This window comes from Excalfactoria chinensis, chromosome Z (genome assembly GCF_039878825.1).
Source record: "Excalfactoria chinensis isolate bCotChi1 chromosome Z, bCotChi1.hap2, whole genome shotgun sequence".
NCBI lineage: Eukaryota > Metazoa > Chordata > Aves > Galliformes > Phasianidae > Excalfactoria > Excalfactoria chinensis.
This window is the reverse complement of record NC_092857.1, coordinates 7490417-7510725: the sequence shown is the minus strand read 5'-3', so window position 1 is coordinate 7510725 and position 20309 is coordinate 7490417. Positions and strand designations below refer to the sequence as shown.

General features: G+C 52.6%; 2 protein-coding genes across 2 annotated transcripts; both read left to right on the top strand.

The window, feature by feature from the left end:
- Positions 1–1748: 1748 nt before the first annotated feature.
- SPMIP6 (sperm microtubule inner protein 6) lies at positions 1749–5822 on the top strand. The gene is made up of 7 exons (XM_072359207.1): positions 1749–1967; positions 2916–3063; positions 3669–3781; positions 3898–3973; positions 4073–4286; positions 4507–4596; positions 5720–5822. The coding sequence occupies exons 1-7, from the start codon at positions 1830–1832 to the stop codon at positions 5820–5822; spliced, it is 882 nt and encodes a 293-aa protein (XP_072215308.1). The 5' UTR covers positions 1749–1829.
- A 6667-nt stretch (positions 5823–12489) lies between these two features.
- Positions 12490–17883, top strand: LOC140263786 (myogenesis-regulating glycosidase-like). Its single transcript, XM_072358962.1, has one exon. It carries the CDS (start codon positions 12608–12610, stop codon positions 14642–14644), a length of 2037 nt encoding a protein of 678 aa, XP_072215063.1. The 5' UTR covers positions 12490–12607; the 3' UTR covers positions 14645–17883.
- Positions 17884–20309: the final 2426 nt, after the last annotated feature.

The window sequence follows — 20309 nt, the reverse complement described above, 5'->3', positions numbered from 1 at the left end:
CAAGGAAATGCTTCCAAGGTCTCCTTCCACCACGCAGTGCCTGGTGCCCAGCGGAGGCATTTGTGGGTCACTGAAAATGGGATCCGTCTGGGATATATTTAATGGAAATGCCTTTCAGAAGAGACCTCCCAACCTTTTCCTTAATCTCAGAACAGGGGATGAATTTCCAGCTGTCCTTGCATATAGTGAAACATAGCTGAAACAGCCAAATGCAAAGTAGAGTTAAACGTAGGGTTTGACCTGAATAACCTTTTAATTAGGAAGATAAATTTGTTGTAGCTTGACCTTAGTCCATGTTAGGAACCTGCTAATCATGTGACATGCGGAGTGTATTAATGCTGCACTTAACTTGGCCATTGGTTTTATTATCTGGTTTGGGGAGTTTTTCACTCCCAAAGCATCGGTCTGCATCTCGTATGTTCTTTCTTTCTCTTTTTTTCCTGTTCAGAACATGTAGCACATGTCGTACTTCTGTTCTCGTCCGCGTAGAGTATTGCCTTAAACAGATCAGTTGTGTTGTGGTTTGTTTTGGGTTTTCTTTTCTTTTCTTTTTTTTTTATTTTCTACCATCAGTTTTATGCATTAATTTATTTTAAAATGTGTTTTTGAAAAAAACAAAAAACAAAAAAAACAAAACACGAAACGTATAATATTATTATTATTATTATTATTTTATTTTATTTTTTAACATTTCCGTGGCAGTATTTATCATTGTTACTGGTTGTGTGTAGTGTAACAATTAATGATATTAAAAAGCATACATACAAAAAACAGCCTGCCAGCCTTTGTCATTGGAATGAACTGGAGAGTGGAGTGTGAGGATACGAACAGAGCCATGATGGTGCCCCGAGATGCCCCAGCTCTCACTGATGCTGAAATCAGGGGTGGACAGACAGATGGACAGAGCTGGCGTTCAGGCACTGCTGTCCAACCAGAAGGGATGAAAACCTGTAGCAGTGCAGGGATTCTTGGAAAAGAAGTGTCCAGAGGATGGGGCTTCTGCCCAGCATGCTGGTATGGGCAAAAAGTGCATGTGGTTTCTGTGAGTCCCTCCCTTGTGTAACCCCACTGCCTGCACTGAGCTTGGGGATTGCTCGCCTCTGCCAGCCCTGCAGAGCCCACCATTGCAATAGCAAATGAGCCACACAGGGTGACCTAAATTTCCCTTTTTTAATGAAAAAACACAGCAACTCAACACGTGGAGAGTCCCCGGATCAGGCAGTAATTCCTCTTCATACCCCAAAATCACAGAGCAGTTCCATATGGGGTAGGAGCCCAGTGCCGTGCATTATGGTGGCTGGAGCAGTGTGGTGCTGCTCTGGGTTTTTCAAGGCAGTACAGGAGAAAGAAGGCCTAGAAACCCAAAAACGCCTACAAGGTGTGGTCCTGCACCTCCCAAAATACAATAACCTTAACTGGGACCAGCTGAAACTGTTTCTTACTCTTGTTAATCTAGTTGCCTGTGGGAGGGGAGGAAGGCTGGGACCAAGGGAACATGTTGGTGACCATGGTGGGAGGGATGGAAAAACAACAGGAGGGATGCAAGGTTGCAGGGAGCAGTTACTGAGCACTGCTCCAGGACTTGGTATCCTTTGGAATACACCATAGCACCGACAGAATGTGACCAAATCTCCCTTCTCCCACACTGTGATGTCACCAACGACATAAACACCCCCAGGAGCCTCTAGAACAGAGCCACTGGGGCCCCATTCCCTTCCCACACACGTCCCCACACGGGTCCACGTGGGCTGGGAGGCTCCAGCCCTGTGCAGTGCCTCTGAGCCACCCCAAGATCCACCAGGACCCAGCGTCCCTGTAGCCGCAGCACCATGTTCCTCTTTGCCCAAAAGCTCAAGACGCCCGTCAGCACCTACACCGACTCTTACCGGCCGCCATGCACCATGAAAAAGGCACTATTTGAGCAGGCGCCACAGCAGCTATGGAAGGAAAACAAGTTTGTGACCCAGGTAACGGCCTCAGGGTTTCTTCCCCGACCTGACTGAGGATACTTGGGGCTGGGCGAGGGGTGGCACGGGGAACTCGGGTGCCTCACTCTCCATATCAAGGGATGCTCGTGTTCCCTGGTCAGCAATACCTCTGCAATTGTGGCTTCTTGTTCCCTGGGTTTGGTGTGTGTCTGTGGAGTGTGTTTATGGGGCAGACAAGCCTGAGCTCTCACACATAATTCCTGGCCATCAGCAGGTTTCAGAGCGCCTCCACTGGGAAGAGGAAACTGAAGCAGGGCAGCCAGGTGACGTGGTTGCAATGGGGGCAGAGAGTTGCCCCAGCTCACAGCCCTGAGGCTTGTCCAGTCCTGAGCGTGGCTGAACATCCCCCAGCCCTGCTCCTGGAGGACAGACCCCTGAGACATGATCTCACCATGGGAGGTCCCCTATCATCCACAGCCATACGGTTCTCCCCAAACAGTCTCGCCAGCAGGCAGGCTCTGATGTGAAGCACACCACAAAATGGGTTATCCCTTGCAGCCTCATTAACATGTGTGTTATAATTAGAGAGCCAGCAGAGGCCATGGAGAAGGATGTCACAGCTACACAGGGACAGAAGCACCTCCTACAGCCTGGGCAGCCTGGCAGACCCCAGCCCTCTGCCAGCTGTAGGGATTTCCAACACAGCTCCTTTCCCTACCTCTGCTGGCCCTGTTGCCTCCACTTTTGCTTTGCAAAGCACCTAGATGTCTTCAGACACCACAAATGCAAAGGAGAAGTGGTGGTACCCAGCCACTCTCTGTCTCCAGCACACACCCTCTATGCAGATATTCACCCCCCTGGTGAGTTTTGGGGCATGTCTCCAGTGTTAGGTCCTGCCTGATAATAATTGGCTTCACCACATTCCCCACTGCTGACAAAGGCAGGTGCAACACTTGAGTATCTCACCTCACTCTCCACTGTCTTTAGGGATTAACAATGCCCCAGGACCAAGATATGCCTCACCGAGGTCAGCCTGAGAAGCTGATTAAGTCTGTGATGCAGGAGTATTTGTACCGGAATGCCGTTGACCCCACTGCTTACTGGCCTGAGAAGTACTGGCTGACCAAACCTGAAGGTACTGCAAGTTCCTATCTGTCCCCCTGTGTCACACAGGGCACGTCATTGAGGGCCACAAGGCAGGGGGCTGCCTGTGCCAGGTGCAACTCTGCCCACCCCTCCTTATACATCCTGCATTTCCCCAGTGGTGGCAAAGGGGCCCCTCACTTGCCATCTGCTTTTGCAGCTTTGCTGTAACCACCCGTCAACATTCCCACATTGAGGTCTCTTGGGCTCCCCCCACAGGTATCCCCTCCGTACTTACTGGTGGTCAGTGATGCCTGAAGGACACGTCCCTCCTGGCCCCCAGTGTTGGGTTGGGTTGTGTTGGGTTGAGCTGGAATGGACATGTCCTCCTTCATTCCCAGGGCTACCATTCACCCTGTCTCCATTGTCTCTTGACCAGTGGAAGGGAGGTGGTGGCACCAACACCTCTTAAGGTCCTAAAGACCCTTAACAAAGAATCCAGCAGCAGCACCTCTGAAGTACCCCTGAACCCATGGTGTTGTGTCTGTGAGACACAGAGAGCAGCTGGGACGTTCCAGCTGTGTCTCACACATTCCCGAGCCCACCAGCAGCCACCTGCCTGACAGGGCAGTCCTGTCTGTCTGCTTCTCATTCCAGAGAAATACTGCCCAGTTTTTGTCAATGAGGACAAATACCTCACCTGGCGAACAGGTCCCTACAGCAGTGCAGCCTGGAACAAGTACAGCACCTACCTCCCCCTGCCACCCAAGGTAGGACCTGGCTCCTTTTACCCTGCAAAACTGGAACTACCTTGGGTGCCATCAGCACCCTGGGTTCTGCAGTGAAAAGGTGACAATGCTGCAAAGGCTGCAATCACTCCTTGCAGGAGACGAGAATGGAGACCTATCTTCAAAGCATACCTGTGCCATACCCACCAAAACCCGCCTGCCTCAACGAATATGGTAACTGCCCTCATCCAGCTGTAGCTGTGCCTGTGGCCATCTGGTTGATTAGATGCCTGCTCCTCCTTTTTGCTACCCTCTCTGTCCCTCTGCTTGCAGAGAGGGAGGTGGTTGGTGACATGCTGCGCAAGCTGTCACGGCTCTCACCACCGTCCCTGCAGCCCGTGTACACTATGTCAGGGAAGAGACCCTTCCAGGGCTATTACAGCCCATGCTCTGGTCGCCACTACTGCCTGCGAGGGATGGACTACTATGTCGATGGGGACCCTTCCATCAGAAGGCATATCAGTGCACTAGCAGAACGGACTGTAAGGTTGATCTGGGCTGGGATGGGCTGTGAGTGGATCAGTGGATGCTTTGGTTTGGATTGGGATGGTTTGGGTTCAAATGAGCTGGGTTGAGGTGAGATGAGTTGGGTTGGGTGGGTTAGGATGAGATCAGTTGGTTGGGATGAGTTGGATTGAGGGGGTTGGGAAAAAGATGCCCTCCATTCTAAGGGCCACCACTGACTCTGCCTCTGTTGTCTCTTGCAGGAGCATCCCATGTTGCAATTACAGCCCCATGGCGACGCTCTGTGCAAGTTCACATCACCCCCAGCCATCATACCCATCTATGAGCCCTAGGTATGAACAGACTACATGTGGGAATGCTCCAGACAAGGGCAGGTTGTCCTGGTGCAGAGATATTATTTTACCTAACATCGGCAAGGGCCTAGGCCCCTTTATGTTAGGGCTCGATGCAAAATTGCTCAGAGGATTGTTCTGGGGGTGATGATGCAGAATGTGGATCCTGAGGGGTAGTGGGTCCCATGATGGTGGTCATGCAGTCAGTAACATAGATAATACTATGCTATAATACTATAATAGGTACCACAGTGGCACTGAGATGGAGCACATTACTGCTCTCTGTGAAAAAGAAGCCACTAAATTTCATCCCTCAAGGGCAGGTGTTGCTGTGCTTGATCACATCCTGCAGTCCTTGGGACTGCACAGCACCTGAACTCTGGGTGCTGCCCCTGAACCTGGCTGTAGATGGCTTAGCACCATTTGGTGCCACATTAGTGCTGCCTGCGTAGCTCTTGTGCTTTCTGCCATCGCCTCCTTTTCTCATCCAAGGAGCCGTTCCCCAGTCATACTGCCCTTTACACAGTAATTAGCCGTGTCCTTCACCCGCTGCAGTTCCAGCAGCACCTTAATCCCTGTTTGTTTGCCTTTGGGATCTTTCCACTGCAGAAGCAGATGTTTCCCTAGAACGGCTCTCTGGAAGCAGCCAGGGGGGTGAGGAGGCTGTTCTCCAGCTTTGTTGTCACTGTGCTATTGCACCAACTGCTCGTGATCCAAAACTAGGAGTCGGGCTTGCAGAAAATGATCAGCCTTAAATTTCTGAGACCTGAAACTGAAAACAAACAAGAACGAACAGGCAGCACTGGTTTCTCTATAGCTGTCACCATGCCCAAGCCTCGGTGAGATGGTTCTCAAAGTCAAAGAACAAGGTGCATTTTCTTGGACTTGCATGGGTCTGGAAATTAGGGTTTTAGGAAAAGGACGGTGCAAGGAGCAGGATTGGCAGGTAGAGACCTCACCAAGATGGCAGTGCCACGGACCTTCAGATCTCCTGCTCAGCCTCAGCACCCAGAGGTGCTGATAGAGGATGGGGGGCTGCGTGGGCAGAGCTTGACTCTGTGCAGTGCTGGCAGCCAGGAGAGCTTCATCCTGCCCATGTAGCACCGCTTGTCTCCTCTCCTAGGTGGGACTCCAGCCACTTCAAGAAGATGGGGGGAGTCCAGAAAGGCAGCTACACCATTCACCCCGAGTTCACCTCAGAGATGTACTGTGCACCGGAACTCTAAGCGAAGATGAGCTCTCAATAAAACCACTTTGGGCGACCACTCCTGGCAGCTCCATTCCTACAAAATGGGGAGCTCCCTGCAAAGGGGAGACCAGTAAATGTTGTGACCTTGGGCTACACTTGGACAAACCTTGGTTGTGGGCACCCCATCCCTGGAGGTGCTCAAGACTGGGCTGGATGGGGCCCTGGGCAGCCTGAGCTGTGGGGGTTGGGGCTGGGAACCCAAGTCTTTCCAGGATTCTGCGGTTCTATTCGGGGTATTCGGGGGCTGTTACAGAAGCTGCAGAGCAAAGCGCACAACAAGAGCTTGCGGGGCATAGTGACACCTCCATAAACAGAAGCAGCCGCCCATCCCCTCACTCCGGGCACACTTCCTTTTGACAAGTTATGCAGGCACAGGGCTGAGATCCCCCAGCGAAGGGCTTAACAAGAGAGGAGGAGTTGCGGGCGACGTCCGATGAAGGAAGGAAGGAAAGAAGGCGAGTAATTCAGGAAGGTGCCCGCTGGATGAAGAGCCGCGCCGCCCCGAGCCGCAGCCCAGCACCGCGGGCACCGCCGGCACCGAGCTCGGGGCGGGCCGGGCAGTGGGGCGGGCCGGGGGCAGGGCCGGGCGGGGCGGGGCGGACCCTCCGGTTCCGCCCAGCCCCGGAACCGCGGCGGGAGGCGGTAGTGCAGCTGCAGGGAGCCCTGCCATGGCCGGGGGCTGCGCGTAAGTGTGCGGGCTGCGGGGCTGCGCCTGGGGGCGCGGGGGGTGCCCGGGTGGGGCGGGGGTGTCCTCGGTGGGCTCAGGGACAGCCCTGCCCTCCTTCCCTGCCTCCCTCCCCCGGCAGGTGCCAGCAGCGGTGTGGGGCGGCAGTGCCCGCAGCCAGCCCTCTGCTTCCCCTCTCTGGCTGGTGCGGGGCTGAAGGGCGGGCGTTCGCGTGCCGTGTCGCCAGCAGGGCAATCCGCTGGACCCGAAGGCTGGAAAATTGCAGAGGCTGTGCCAGGGGTTCCCGTTTCCTCCCCCGTATCGCATCGTAGCGGTTGGGTGTTGGGGTGGGCTCGGGTTTCGGCTGCTGCCGTGCTGACGTTTGCTCGCAGCGGGACCTCGGCGCAGCAGGGCGGGTGGGAACGGGATGCGTCCTCAGCACGGGTTGGGACGGGACCTCGGGGTCGTGGAGGTGGTTGGGCGGCTGAAATGGGCTCTGGGGGGGAGGTGGGCCTGGGTCCTGCTGAGGGCAGTTCTCCCGGGGTGAGGTGATGTGCGCTCAGAGCGCTGCGGAGAGGGCGGCGGTGCTGGTGGGGCATGGGAGCGGCTGGGGGTCCTGGGTGTGCCGGGCACGCAGCAGAGGAGCCGAGGGGAGCCTGATGGCGGCTGCAGCTCCTCGCAGGGAGCGGAGGGCAGCGCTGAGCTCTGCTCTGTGTGACAGCGATGGGCTGAGCGAACGGCACGGAGCTGTGCCAGGGGAGGGACGGGGTTCGGGAAAGGCTCTGCGCCGGCATGGAACGGGCTGCACAGGGCAGCGGGCACGGCCAGGAGCTGCCGGTGCTCGTGTAGCTTTGGGACGGTGCTTGTAGACATTGGGTTTGGGTGGTGCTGCGTGGAGCCGAAAGCTGGACTTGGTGACCCTCATGGGTCCCTTCCAGCTGTATTCTGATTCTATGGGGATGGGTTTTGTCCCTGTTTTAGTACACCATGGACACAGCTGCATCTTGTGTGTGGGAGGGGTATGTTCGTCAACCCGCTCTGAGGGGAGCAAAAGAAACAAAAAGCAGAGCTGGGGCCCTGGGTCACACACATGAGGTGGTTGCAGCCATCGTTCCCTTTTGGCTGAGGTTAATGCTGTGCTGGGACTGGTGGAGCTGCTGCCGCTGGCAGGGATCCTTGTGAGGAAGCAGAAGAGCAGCAAGGCTGGCTGCCCGCACAGCGTTTGGTCCCACAGACCCACGGCAGCTTTGTGAGGCATCACTGTTCGCATTTGTACCTTCGAGGCTTCTGGGGACGGGTTTGTTCAGTTCTCCTTTCCCTTGCATGGTGGGTCTGCGAGTTCAGCATCTTGGAGAGATTTGGGCGCTGTGAGTGGTTTAGGTGTGAGCTGGCTGTGCTGTGCTGCGCGTGCAGCTGAAAACCAGCCTATTAAAACTTCATCTTACCAAGTAGCACACAACGAAGAACAAAGAAAGAAGATGTTGCGAAGGGGGAACTGCCAGGTGCATTAAATATTCAGACATTTCCTGCTAGGGTTAACTCACTGTGGGGTTGGTTTTTTTTTGTTGCAGACCTGGTCAAACACCCCTGAGGTGTTTAATTAGGTTCAGAGCATCAGTTGATACAGGCGGCTTTAAGGAGCATAACTGAGCTGCTGGGTGCCAGTTCCTGCAGTACAGGTGGAAGTGTTTAAGGTTCAGCAGAGGGAACGTCGCAGCCCATGTGATGTCCTGGCAGCATTTCTGCCTCTTGCTGGTGAGCTCCATACACACACTTTGGGGTTTATCCTCAAGGTGCCTGGTGCGACCAGCAGCAGAGGGGTTGGTTGTTTCCTTTTGCTTGAGGCAGCATTGTTACAGTGCTGAATCATGGCTGTGTTTAGGCTTTAGGGGGGAAACAATAAAAATAATGTTTGTTTGTTTTTAATTTTGGTGCTGGATTTTGTTTTATTTTTTTTCTTTCTGCTTCCTGAAAGCCTCTGAGTGCAGGGGGGGGTGATTATTTGCCATCCCTTCCTCTCCTGCTGTGGGAAGATGATTGGTGAGCCCAAACCCCACTCTGACACCTGCCTGTTCCAGCAGTGCTCCTCGTGCTCACCCCGTGCCACCGCAGTGCCTGTGGCTGCCACCATGGCCTTGAGGGCTGGCTGCACATTGCAGTCAGGGTGCTGGAGAGAATACATCAGTGACAGTGATAACCCAGTGATGTGTGGGTCCAGTGTGCTGTGTCCCCTCTGGGATGAGCTGTCCGTACCCTACATCCCAGTGTGATGATGGCTGCATGGCTGTGGACTGACACGGACTGGCATCCCAGAAGCAGGGAGGTAGCTGTAACTTCTCTCCTGCAATGTCCCTCAAACTGTGCAGTTTTAGGACCCCTGGAAAGGATGCTCTGGATGTTTCTGTGACTCTGCTTGGGGACCAGTATCTCCCCAGACTGACTTAGGGATGGCTTGTACCCCATGGGGACAAACCCAGGGCCCCAGGGTGACTTCAGGGCAGGGGACAAATTGATGCCACTGTGAGGAGCGTGGTGTCCATGGAGCAGCCATGCCCTCACCACGAGTCCCCCCATCTCCCATCAGATGGGACAGCAGTTTCACCCAAAGTGCTGGATAAACTAAATACACAGAAGGGTTTGCTCATCCCAGCCACTTTCAGATTTGCAGCTTGTAGTCTGCTAAAACCCTTTAGCAAGGCAATGGCTCCATGCATTCAGTGGCAGTTTTTCCCCTGTAGGAACTTTGCAGAAGTCGTTTTCCTTTTTGCAACCCTAATTTTCTGCTCTTTTAAGGAAGTGCCTGGTGGTGTAGACCGTGGTGTTCTATCTGCTCAACACCTGCCAGGTGTTTGTGGAGGTGGTGTCACCTTGCACCCCTTGGACGTAGATTCCTGGCATGCGGGCCTGGGAACTCAGTGCAGGTTGACACAGACTTGGTGCCAGCACAGTGCAGAGCTGACAATTTGGGGCAATGGGGACTGGTTTGATGATGGTGACCATTTTTAAACAAATGACCTCATTACAAAGGTGCCAGGGTTAATGGTGCTGTGGGTCTCGCAGCCCACATTTCAGTGGCTGTATCAGTAAAAATAGAACTGACCAAAAAAGGGATTTTTATTTTTACTCCATGGAGTGTGTCCTGCTTGAATGCTGTGCTTTCATCTCTGATCAAGGCACGGTAACTGGCTGTTTCCATGGAATGGGAAAGAAAAAGCTTTGTTATGTTTCAGCTGGGAGGCTTCATCGCAGCAAGCTGCAACCACGCTGCTCGTCTTTGCTGTCCTCCCTGCCTGTTTTCTTTTTTTAGAGGAGCTGGAGGTCACAGCAATGTCATCTTGGAGCAAAATAACAAGGTTGCATTCCAAAATATGTTGAAAGAGGCTTTGCGTGTACAGGCAGCTCTCTGCATGCGGGATGGCAGGCTTTATCTTGGGGGAGCCTGGAAGACTTTGCTCTGGGACTAATCACAGGCTGGAGAGCTGCACATTCTGTTAACAAAACCCAGGCACAGAGTAAGGCCCTACGTGGCACAGTTCTGCTCTCCCAAGGCTGGAAACTCGTTTCTCAGCCATTTTGGCTTTACAAATTTGCTCCCACCATGAACATTTGATGCCAGAAATGATGCTGATGAGTGCTGAGTTACAGCTGGTTTTGGGGGTCTGAGCATCTTTGCGTGGTGCCACACAGCATTTTTGGGTGCTGCCTACTGATAGCGTGTACAAACTGCCATCCTCTGCAGTGGGACAGTGCAGGACGGTGGGCTGCCTGCATGGAGGGCTGCCTGAGCCAAGCCGCAGAGGCTGGCTCAGCTGTTATGTTGGCTTTGCTACTATCCTGCAAGCAAGGAGGCATTTTGTCTCCCTGAGTCAGCCAGCGATGCTGTACCATTGCCAGCTGTCCCTGCACTGCTCTCCTTCGCATCCCCATTTCAGTGCACCAGACCCATGGACGGGCTGGACCCACAGACTGGGTTGCATCTACTGTGTTGGACACCAGGGGTGCAAACCACTGCAAGGCAGATTGGGCGTAAAACCTTTCCTACAAACTGCTTTGCTTTGCTCCCGAGTGGCAGCAGCAGTGCTGGTTCCTCCATGCACGTCACAAATACCAACCCATGGAGGGGGAAAAAGAAACGGCCTAAAAATAGAGCAGATTCAAAGTGGTTCATAAATAATAAACGAACCTCCTGAGAGGGTGATGACAATCCAGAGAGCCCCTGGAGCAGGGGGCCGCTTTATTGCTCTCAGTTTTAAGTGGAGATGAGGAAGAGAGCGGCAGGATCAGCCATTTCTGGAGCACAAAACCCCAGAAGAGATCCAGGAAAGAAAAAGCCATTTATTTCCTCTCTCAGGAAACGTGACAGCTTCCAAAAATCCTTTTCCCCAAATAATTTACCAGTTCTGCTCTCTGGGTGGATGCATTTTCTTTTTTCCCCCCTCAAGCTTCCCAGTCCCAAGATAGCTCCCAGACAAGGCACAGCCTTGCCTCTGATAGCAGGTGGCTCTGTCACTGGCATCCCAGAACTCCCCAGTGCAGGGAGGAAGGGAACTTGTTTGGGGTATGCCCACCCACTTATAGGTCCAGAAGCACACACAGCTACTTGCATCGGCCCCATGTGTTGTTTGGTTCTGGCGGCAAGCTCTTGCCTGCTGTGGATGCCCAAGCTGGCGGAGATGGGAAGCAACTCCAGGTTGGGCCACCGCAGTGTCCCCATGCCATTGCTCAGCTCTGTTGGTTGTGTCTAACCCTAACACCAAGAGGTGCTGTTGTAGGAGTATGGTTTAATGCCAGTGCAGGATCTCATACCAAGAGCTCTATTGCCTCATTTTCTGGTGGCTGGGCTCAGCTGGCTGTGCATCACATGTGCTGGGGGACGCGGACCCATCCCCTCCTGCAGGCAACATCTTGCCCAGGGTGACACAGGTGGGGTGACCAGAGCTGCTTCTGTCTGTGCAAGCGCTCAATGGGACTTGGCTGTGGGACAGGTCGTTTAGCTCAACCTACCACCCACTCTTGCTAATCGCTTCCTAATGCTGCTGTAATCCTATTTAAAGCGTCTGGCAGCCTGGAAAGTCACAGGCACCCAGTGGAAGGTTGGTGTGGCCACTCCAGCACTCATACTGTGCAGCTGCATCCCATCTCTCCCTTGTTGCTGCTCCTGCCCCAAACAACCCATGTCTGTGTTGTACTCTGTCTCTGCGCCTCTGCCTGGCAACCTGCTCTCCGATCTTTCTTCTTGCAATAAAAAGGTCCCCAACTGCAATATCTACCCTAGCTGCTGCTATGAGACATATACTGAGTGCTGTGCATGTTTTAGAGCCCATTCTCAGGTTCCACAGTGTGACTGTTCAAGCTCACACCTGAGCATCCCTGCTTGGAACAGAGGGCTTGGGAGATCTTCAGGTCCCTGTTTTTCCCCAGTTGCTACATCCCCAGGAAGATAAGCAGCTGGGCTGCTCTGCTGCTAGTCCTGGGGTGGCCTGGAGAGGTGTTTAGTCCTTGCCTGTGCCAAGCCCCCCAGACAGCCCAGCATCATAGGGCTCAAGGCATGCACCAGAAGCTCTGTGGCTCCTCTCCACCTCAGCTCCTTCTCTGCCTGTTTTTGCTCCTCGCTTTCTGTGTCCTTGCTTCACTTTTTGACTCTGAACCCACAGCACAGTGCTTGGCTGGTCCCACAGCAGAGGGAAAGCCATTCAGCTCTTGGCTCTCTGAGCAACCTCCTCCTTGGGGCCATGTAAGGGGGAGCGGGCTGCAGCCAAAAAGCTTAGGCACAGACTGCTTGGGTGTTGCAGGATGGGATCATGGTGTGTCATGTGCAGGGTGTTTTGGGGCTGTGGATTCCAGTCCGCATGCAGCACATCCCAGCTGGCAGTGTGGGGGCAAAGAGAGCAGCTGAGATTGAGATAGAAAACAGGTGACAAGTGATCCCTTGCTTCAGAGGTTCTTCCCAGACTATATTTATCCTCTTCTTTTTCAGAGACACTGGGTCTCCGTGGAGGTGGGATCTCTCTGTTTTCTTCTCCTGAGAATCCCAGCCTGGCTGCAAAGACAACTTTCTTCCCACTCCTCTGCAAGAAGTGATAGAGAAAACAAGCACCATGTACACTTTCCTGCCTGAAAACTTCACACCGGTGAAGCAGAAGCCATCCAAGGAGCTGAGGCCCATGCTGGGGGCCGTCACGCTGGGCCTCATCCTGTTCATCGCCGCGGTGGTGGCCTGGTGCTACTACACGGTGTCCCTGCGGAAGGCGGAGCGGCTCAAGACGGAGCTGATGGACCTGCGGGCGGATGGCTTCGTCATCAGGAACCAGCACGGGGAGGTGGTGTTCCGGCTGGCGTTCCGCTCGGGGAGCCTGGACCTGGAGTCGTGCTCCAAGGAGGGCGAGATCCTGAGCTGCACGCGGTCGGACCGGGGGCCGCTCAACTTCTTCATCCAGACGGTGAAGCCCAAGGACACGGTGATGTGCTACCGCGTGCGCTGGGAGGAGCTGGCGGCCGGCCCGGCGGTGGAGCACACCATGTTCTGGGAGGACGCCCACTGGTACGGGGGCTCAGAGATGAGCACCCAGCACTGGCCCATCCGCCTGGCGGGCTACCAGGAGCCCATGCCCTACGTCACCAGCGATGTCTACTCTTTCCGCGACAGCTTTGGGGGCATCCTGGAGCGCTACTGGCTCTCCTCCAAAGCGGCGGCCATCAAGATCAACGACTCGGTGCCCTTCCACTTGGGTTTCAACGCTACCGAGCGCTCCCTCTTCTTCCAGGCCCGCTACAAGGACTCTCCCTACAAGCCCCCGCCAGGGCAGCAGCCCTTCCCCGAGCTGAGCTACCGGGTGTGCGTGGGCTCCGATGTCACCTCCATCCACAAGTACATGGTGCGCAGGTACTTCAACAAGCCCTCCAAGATCCCTGCTGAGAACGCCTTCCGCTATCCCATCTGGTCCACGTGGGCCCTCTACAAAAATGACATTGACCAGGATAAACTCTTACGATTTGCCGAAAAGATCAAGAAATACCGTTTCAACTGCAGCCACATTGAAATTGATGACATGTACACACAGGCCTATGGGGACTTTGACTTTGACCCTGTCAAGTTCCCCAACGTAACTGAGATGTTTGCAAAACTAAGGGAAGATGGGTTTAAGGTCACTCTGTGGACACACCCTTTCATAAACTATAATTCCTCCAATTTTGGAGTGGGGATTGAGCGTCAGCTCTTCATCAAGGAGCCCTCAGGACGGCTGCCAGCCATGGTGGAGTGGTGGAATGGCATTGGGGCCATCCTGGACTTTACCAACCCAGCAGCCCGGGACTGGTTCCAGAGTCATCTGCGCCAGCTCCGTCACAAGTACGGCATCTCCTCCTTCAAATTCGATGCAGGTGAGACCAGCTACCTGCCCAAGCAGTTCAGCACTTTCCGGCCTCTCTCTGACCCCAGCATCTGGTCCCGCCGTTACACTGAGATGGCCATCCCCTTCTACGAGCTGGCCGAGGTACGGGTGGGCTACCAGTCGCAGAACATCTCCTGCTTCTTCCGCATTATTGATCGCGACTCTGTGTGGGGCTATGAGCTTGGCCTCAAGTCCCTCATCCCCACAGTTCTCACCATCAGCATGCTGGGCTACCCCTTTATTTCTGCTGACATGATTGGAGGAAACTTCCTCCCCAATAAGACAGACGGAGCCGTTGAGATCCCGGACCGGGAGCTGTACATCCGGTGGCTGGAGCTGTCGGCCTTCATGCCCTCCATGCAATTTGCCATCCCACCATGGCTCTATGACAAGGAGGTGGTGGAGATCGCACAGAAGTTCACAGAGCTCCACGAGTCACTTGTGGCCCCGCTGCTGTTGGAACTGGCTGGGGAGGTGACCGATACAGGAGACCCCATCATCCGGCCCATCTGGTGGATCTCGCCCCGCGATGAGGCCACGCACCGCATTGACTCGCAGTTCCTCATTGGGGACACCCTCATGGTGGCTCCCGTGCTGGAGATGGGCAAGCAGGAGCGTGACGTCTACCTGCCGGCGGGCAAATGGCGCAGCTACAAGGGGGAGCTCTTTGAGAAGACGCCGGTGCTGCTCACTGACTACCCCGTTGACCTGGACGAGGTTGCCTATTTCCTCTGGGTTTCCTAACGGGCTCCTCCATCTGCTTTAGGAAAACCATGCCTTATGCTACAACTTTTTAACAAATAATAGTTCTAATTGCACATTTCATCCAGGATTTGGACTGCGGAGTGTATTAAATAGACTTCGTTCTCCTTGGGGATTTTTTTTGTTTGTTTGTTTTTGGAGGAAGGTGGTCTATTTGTGTTTTTTTTTTATTATTAGAGGCTGGTGGGAGGCTGCAGTTAGGTTGTAGTAGGCAGAATTGTCTCTTTATATGTGAAGATGGAGTTGTCATGCAGTCAAACCTAATACCTTTTTTATTCCATTGGATTTTAAGAGGTGAGGTTTGGTTAGTGCCTTGTGGGAGCATTTCTTGTCCTACGGGAGCACCCAGCACTGGCTTGGGGGTGTGTGTGGGAGGGTTGCTACAGCACAGCCTGCCTTAAGTTTTCTAATATGGCAAGTATATTTAAAAAGACTTTTTAAGAGCAGCAAAGAGACTAGATTATATAAAGATATATATACAGATTTATTTCCCTTCCCATAGCATGGCAGTGGACTAACACCTGCCTGTTTTCTCGGGTACCAGGCAGGCCAGGTTACTCGCATGACATGCAGTTATTTCAGTTGAACAGACTACATATTGCTTGCATCCCACCTCCTCGCCCATCTGATGCTGCTGCAAGGCTTTTCCTTTGTGTTTCACTTCGGGTGTCAACACTGCCTTTCTGTAGCAGCACCGTTCATACCAGTGTGCCCAATCAATCTTAACGCATCATGGTCCTGCTTTGTTACAGGACAGTAACTGGTATTCTTTTTATCTTTTTTAAGGACAGATGGGCTTTCAGGTTTGTTGCTGGCCTGAAGCAAAGCTGATCTCTGAGGGTCTGTGTGCCGCTTCCCTGGGAACAGCAGGTTCTTGCAAGCAGCACGAGTCATGGATGTAATGTTTGCTGCTAGCCAGCTTGCTGGTGGGTGAAAAGCACCAGCTTTTGCATTGATGGTTTTGTGCCAGTGGGTGTTTTCACTGCACACAAGGAAATATTCTCATGTAGCATGAAATTAAGCTAATATCCATCTCCGTCTCGGGCTGGAGTTTGAGAAATGATTATGCTCTGTAGAGCTTTTCTGAAGCAGCCCTTCTGACTCTCACGGAGATGGAGGAGACTTCTTCAGCTTTTGGGCTTGTTGTTGGAGGTGTCTGGATGCGACATGGGGTGACGTCTTCCTGTGACCGCAGTCCCCAGAACTCGGATGGGCAAGACTTTGGCTCAGGTTCCTCCTGTTGCCTACTTGGGATTTGCTCAGCATTTCTCCCTCCTCCTTTTTCAGGATGCTTTCCCAGCTTTCCTGTTTGGTTTTCTTTAGGGATATGCACTTTCAGAGACACAGGCAGTCTCCACTGTAAGCAACCACAAGCAGGACTGCAGTCTGGCTCCCTGAGGCAGGACTTTCCCTGCTGTGCCCTGACTGCTGGCATCTCTCAGCCCATTCATTTTTAATATGCCTGCTCAGAACTGAGCCACATTGTCTGGGAGGGCAAGGGACAAGGAAAGCACAGCAGCTGCAGGTCTTCTTATGGGATTGCATCCAAGCATGAGTCCACCACCCAGAGAGATGGAGCAGCTTTTTAGGTAGAGCTGGATACCAGTGATGGTATTTCTCTATGGCCAACTGCCTCTGGGTTTGCAGGAGGCAGAAAAGGGGATGCACCTATGGGTTGTGATAGTGTCCTCAAGTGAAAACTCAGGTGTTTGGGGCAATATCTAAAGTGTTTTTGTAGTTAGGGAGGAAGTGAGAATGTTTGGCGTGATGGTCGCTGTCCTTGGAGATCTTCAGAAGCTGTCTGGACATGGTCCTGGGCAACCTGCTCCAGGTGACCCCTGCTTGAAGGGCTCCAGAGGTCCCTTCCAACCTCAGCCATTTTGTGAATCTGTGCCTCTTTGGAACCAACTTGATGTCTGACTGGATCTGCTCTGTGTAATTTGGTGTTTTGGCCTCAAAACAAGACTCAAAGGAGTCCTCAGGTCCAGCAGGAGCACAGGCAAGTCCCAGGCTCAGTCCCTAAGCCTGTTTCTTGTGGCTTTTAGCTGTGGAGGGCTCAGGTTTGCTCTCTGTCCCCAGTACAAGTAGCACTGGTTTTCCAGGCTACAAACACACTCTGACAAGTGTGTGCCTTCCTAGTAGAATTCCTTTACTGTGAAAATGATGGCAGAAACTGCATGAGTGCCTTGATCCCCTCTTAGAAGTCAGTAAAATCCATCTTACTTTGTGTGAGAGTAGATGGAAAGAGCTTGTGTCCTCTGCTTCCATCCCTTAGCTCAGGGGAGTCAGGTGCCAGCTGCCAAAGGAGGCAGAAGCTGGTGCTGCAGCTGGACTGCACGGGTAGTGGTGGCAGGCTGGGTCATTCCTGTGAGGTGTGGGATCTTAAAGTCCTGTGTGTCTGCACCCTAGCAGCTTTGTGCCAGGAAAGCAGCAGAATTCAGCGGGGCTCTGTCAGGAGGGAAAATCTCCATTAGAGACACCGTCCTTCGAAAGGAAGAGTTCTGTTGTCAAAGGTGTTTATTAACTAGTTGTAAATGAGTAAGATTATAGAGTAACCTTATTTTTCTAAATGTGGTTAGGGCAGAAATGGTCGTGGCCATTCAGTGCTCCAGCTAGTAGGAGGGGGAAGCTGGGAGGAAGGCAGGGATGAAGCCCAGGAGCAAGGGCTCATCTGACTGTCACTCTCTGAGTCCATGGCACCAAGCCATTTTGGGGACAGGCTCAGCAATGCTCCCTTAAGCTATCTCATAAGCTCTCTCCATCAAACTTTTTACCAAAACCACTGTTTCTAACACTATGCTGCAGTGCAGGTTGAACATCCCTAAGACTCTGCAGATCACAAGCTCTCTGTGCACGGACACTTTGGGAACCAGTACCCAGGGAGGTTTCTCTGGGTTACACACTGGGTCACTGTCCAAAACCAGGTTAACTCAGCCAAGGAAAAGCCTCAAAACAGGTGTTGGGGATTGGTTCAGTCAGCACTAGCAGGTGGTGATGAGCAGCAGGTCAGCGTGATGCCCATGGGATTGGGTTTTGAAGCTTATTTTCTTGTGTGTCAGCTTTAGTGAGTGGTTGGATTTCACACGCTTTCCTGAGTTGGACTGCAGTGCTGGTGGGATCATTTTTAACCACTTTTCTAATTCTAATTGTTATGAAAACAGAGCTGTAACTTGAATTGCCTTGATTGATAAAAAAAACTTTGGAAAACAAAACAAAGTTTAACTCATCTGTCTGTTCCAAGTGGGTGGGAGTGGTGGTAGATCTGGGGCTTTTTTTCACCCCAGGCTTCATTGAAATTAGAGTTGAGGCTGTGGGTTTATTTAATATATTCACTGCTTGTGTTATGAAGCTTTGATGGATGTTTAGAAGTGATAAGCTGACAGCACTCTGTTTAGATGGGGCTGAAAGTGCCCTCTCCCTCAGCACAGGCTGGGATGGATCACGAACCACCCCCCCTGGGTCCTGTTGCTGCATCACACCAAAATGGTGTCCTTATTTCCACTGACTGCTTGCCTTCAAAAGGTGTCCTCTAGTGCCGGTGTCAGGGAAGGAACCTGGGGTGTTGCTGGTCCATGATGATACAGAAGACCTGTGGTCTGTGTACAGGTGATGAAGGAGACTGCTTGCTGCTTCCAGCATGTGCCCCAGGAGGTCACTGTCTGTCCCTGCTGTCCCCAGGTCCCCTTCCCACACCACTCTATCAGGGCAGAGGGGCCAGGGTGGATGTTTGTGGCTGTGTGAGCACCAGAAACAGATCTGTGAAAGTCATTAAGAGCCTGCTTTGCATCACGCCACCCCTTCACCCCAAATAATGTTTTTCCTCCTCTTCCAACACCTTACTGTATGAGCCAGAGCCTGCTTTGTGCCACCCAGACATCACAAGCATCAGACAACACATATGGATCAAATGAGGGGGGCTTTTGCAATAAAAATACTTTTCTTGGTGCTTTTTCTTTGCCTTCTCCCTTGGGTGTACACAGTATCCATGCACCAGACTGATGCTCACCTATGGGGAGTGAAGCTGGAGCCCTGTGACAGGCTGAATCCAGCTTCCAGCAGATTCCCAGTAATGCAGGAGTCCTTCCTGGCATCTGGGTGGTTTGGTGGGGCTTTTGTTGGGTTATTTTGCATCTTCCTAAAATCTGGAGCCGTGTCCACTAAGGTTGAGTGAGGCTCACCAGCTGCATGGAGTTTGCACTGCTCGGGGTCCCAGCTTAGTGTGAGTTGGACCCTGCTGATCATGGGATGATGCCAAACTATGCGCTAGGCAGCGCTCAAAAATACACTGAGAGCCATGCAGGGAACAAGGAGGAGTGTTAATGGCCAACTCCAAATCCCACTGAGGCCTTGGCAAAACCAATGCGTTTCAAACCAGGTTGCAATGTTGCCTACGGGTGCAGCCCTTCACAAGATCACAGTTTTTTTTGCAAAAGGAAGAAAAACAGAAAAAAAGGGAGGAAAAAAAAATAGACAAAAAACATTGCAGGTCTATGGAGAGCTGTGGTGAAAGGACAAGCTGACAGCAACAGATTCCCTCTGGGTGTGCAGCCAGTCTGGCAACCTTAGGGAAAAAACAGCCTCCTCCATAACAGCTAGTCCTGGAGTCCAGGAAAGCCATCAAGCTGGGCTGAGCCACGTTAAATCCAACCAAGCAGAAAAAGACAGGGACTGTTTGTTTGTTTTTAATTTTTTTGCTACTGGGGATGGGTGATTGGTAGTTCGGCAATCATCTAACATCAAGGATAATAAACATCCCCTCTAAAAATAAAAGCATAAAGGCAGCCTGGGGTGAGCGATGTTCCCATGTCACCAGTCCCTGCAGCAAACACAGTGCTTGCTCAGAGCTGGGAGTGCTAAAAAACAACAGAGACTCAAGCTTCATGAGGAAAACCAGATGTTCCTCCAGCAGCGCACATCCCAACAAGGACAGACACAGGAGGAGAGCATACATGGATGGGGATTTGGAGAGGGATTTCTGCAGCCTAACAGGCTTGAACTCCTCCACAGGGAGATCTGCTTAGGATAGAGTAGCCTGTAATCATCCCCAGCAGAATAATTGAAGAAGCTTTTTTCCCCAGCCTATGATTCAGGAGAGCAGCTGTACACCAGACACACAGATATGGGTCACGGATGCTGCATGAGGAGGCTGGAACCCAGCTCCCCACCATGGGCACCAGCAAGATTTGGGTGAGCACCACAGAGAACCTCAACTTTTTTCCTACTGAATCAACAGTCAGGGCTCACTGAGGCCCCAGTCAGGGGCTCACTAAGGCCCTTCTGTCCCCAGAACTCATAGGAAGAAACCAGTGATCCCACACATCAAGATGAGTCTGAGTGTTGGTTCCTGATCCTGCAGCATGACAGACCCACTGGTGAGGCCATGGAGCCTGGGCATCAAAAAAGCTCCTGAGCAACTGTGGTGTTCTTAAGTACCCCATTAGCTCATAACATCAACCAGCTCCAAAGCAAATCTGTAAAGAAAGAGCTTATCTTCTGGGGAAGGAAACTGCCCCTTGCTTTGGAAAGAAACATATCAGTCCAGAGACCCCAGGACTCTCCTAAACTTCTCAGTCATGTCACCTTTAAACTTCTCTTAGCTTAGAAATAAGGAAGAATGGACAGAGCAGAGGTAGCCCAATTTCCCCAA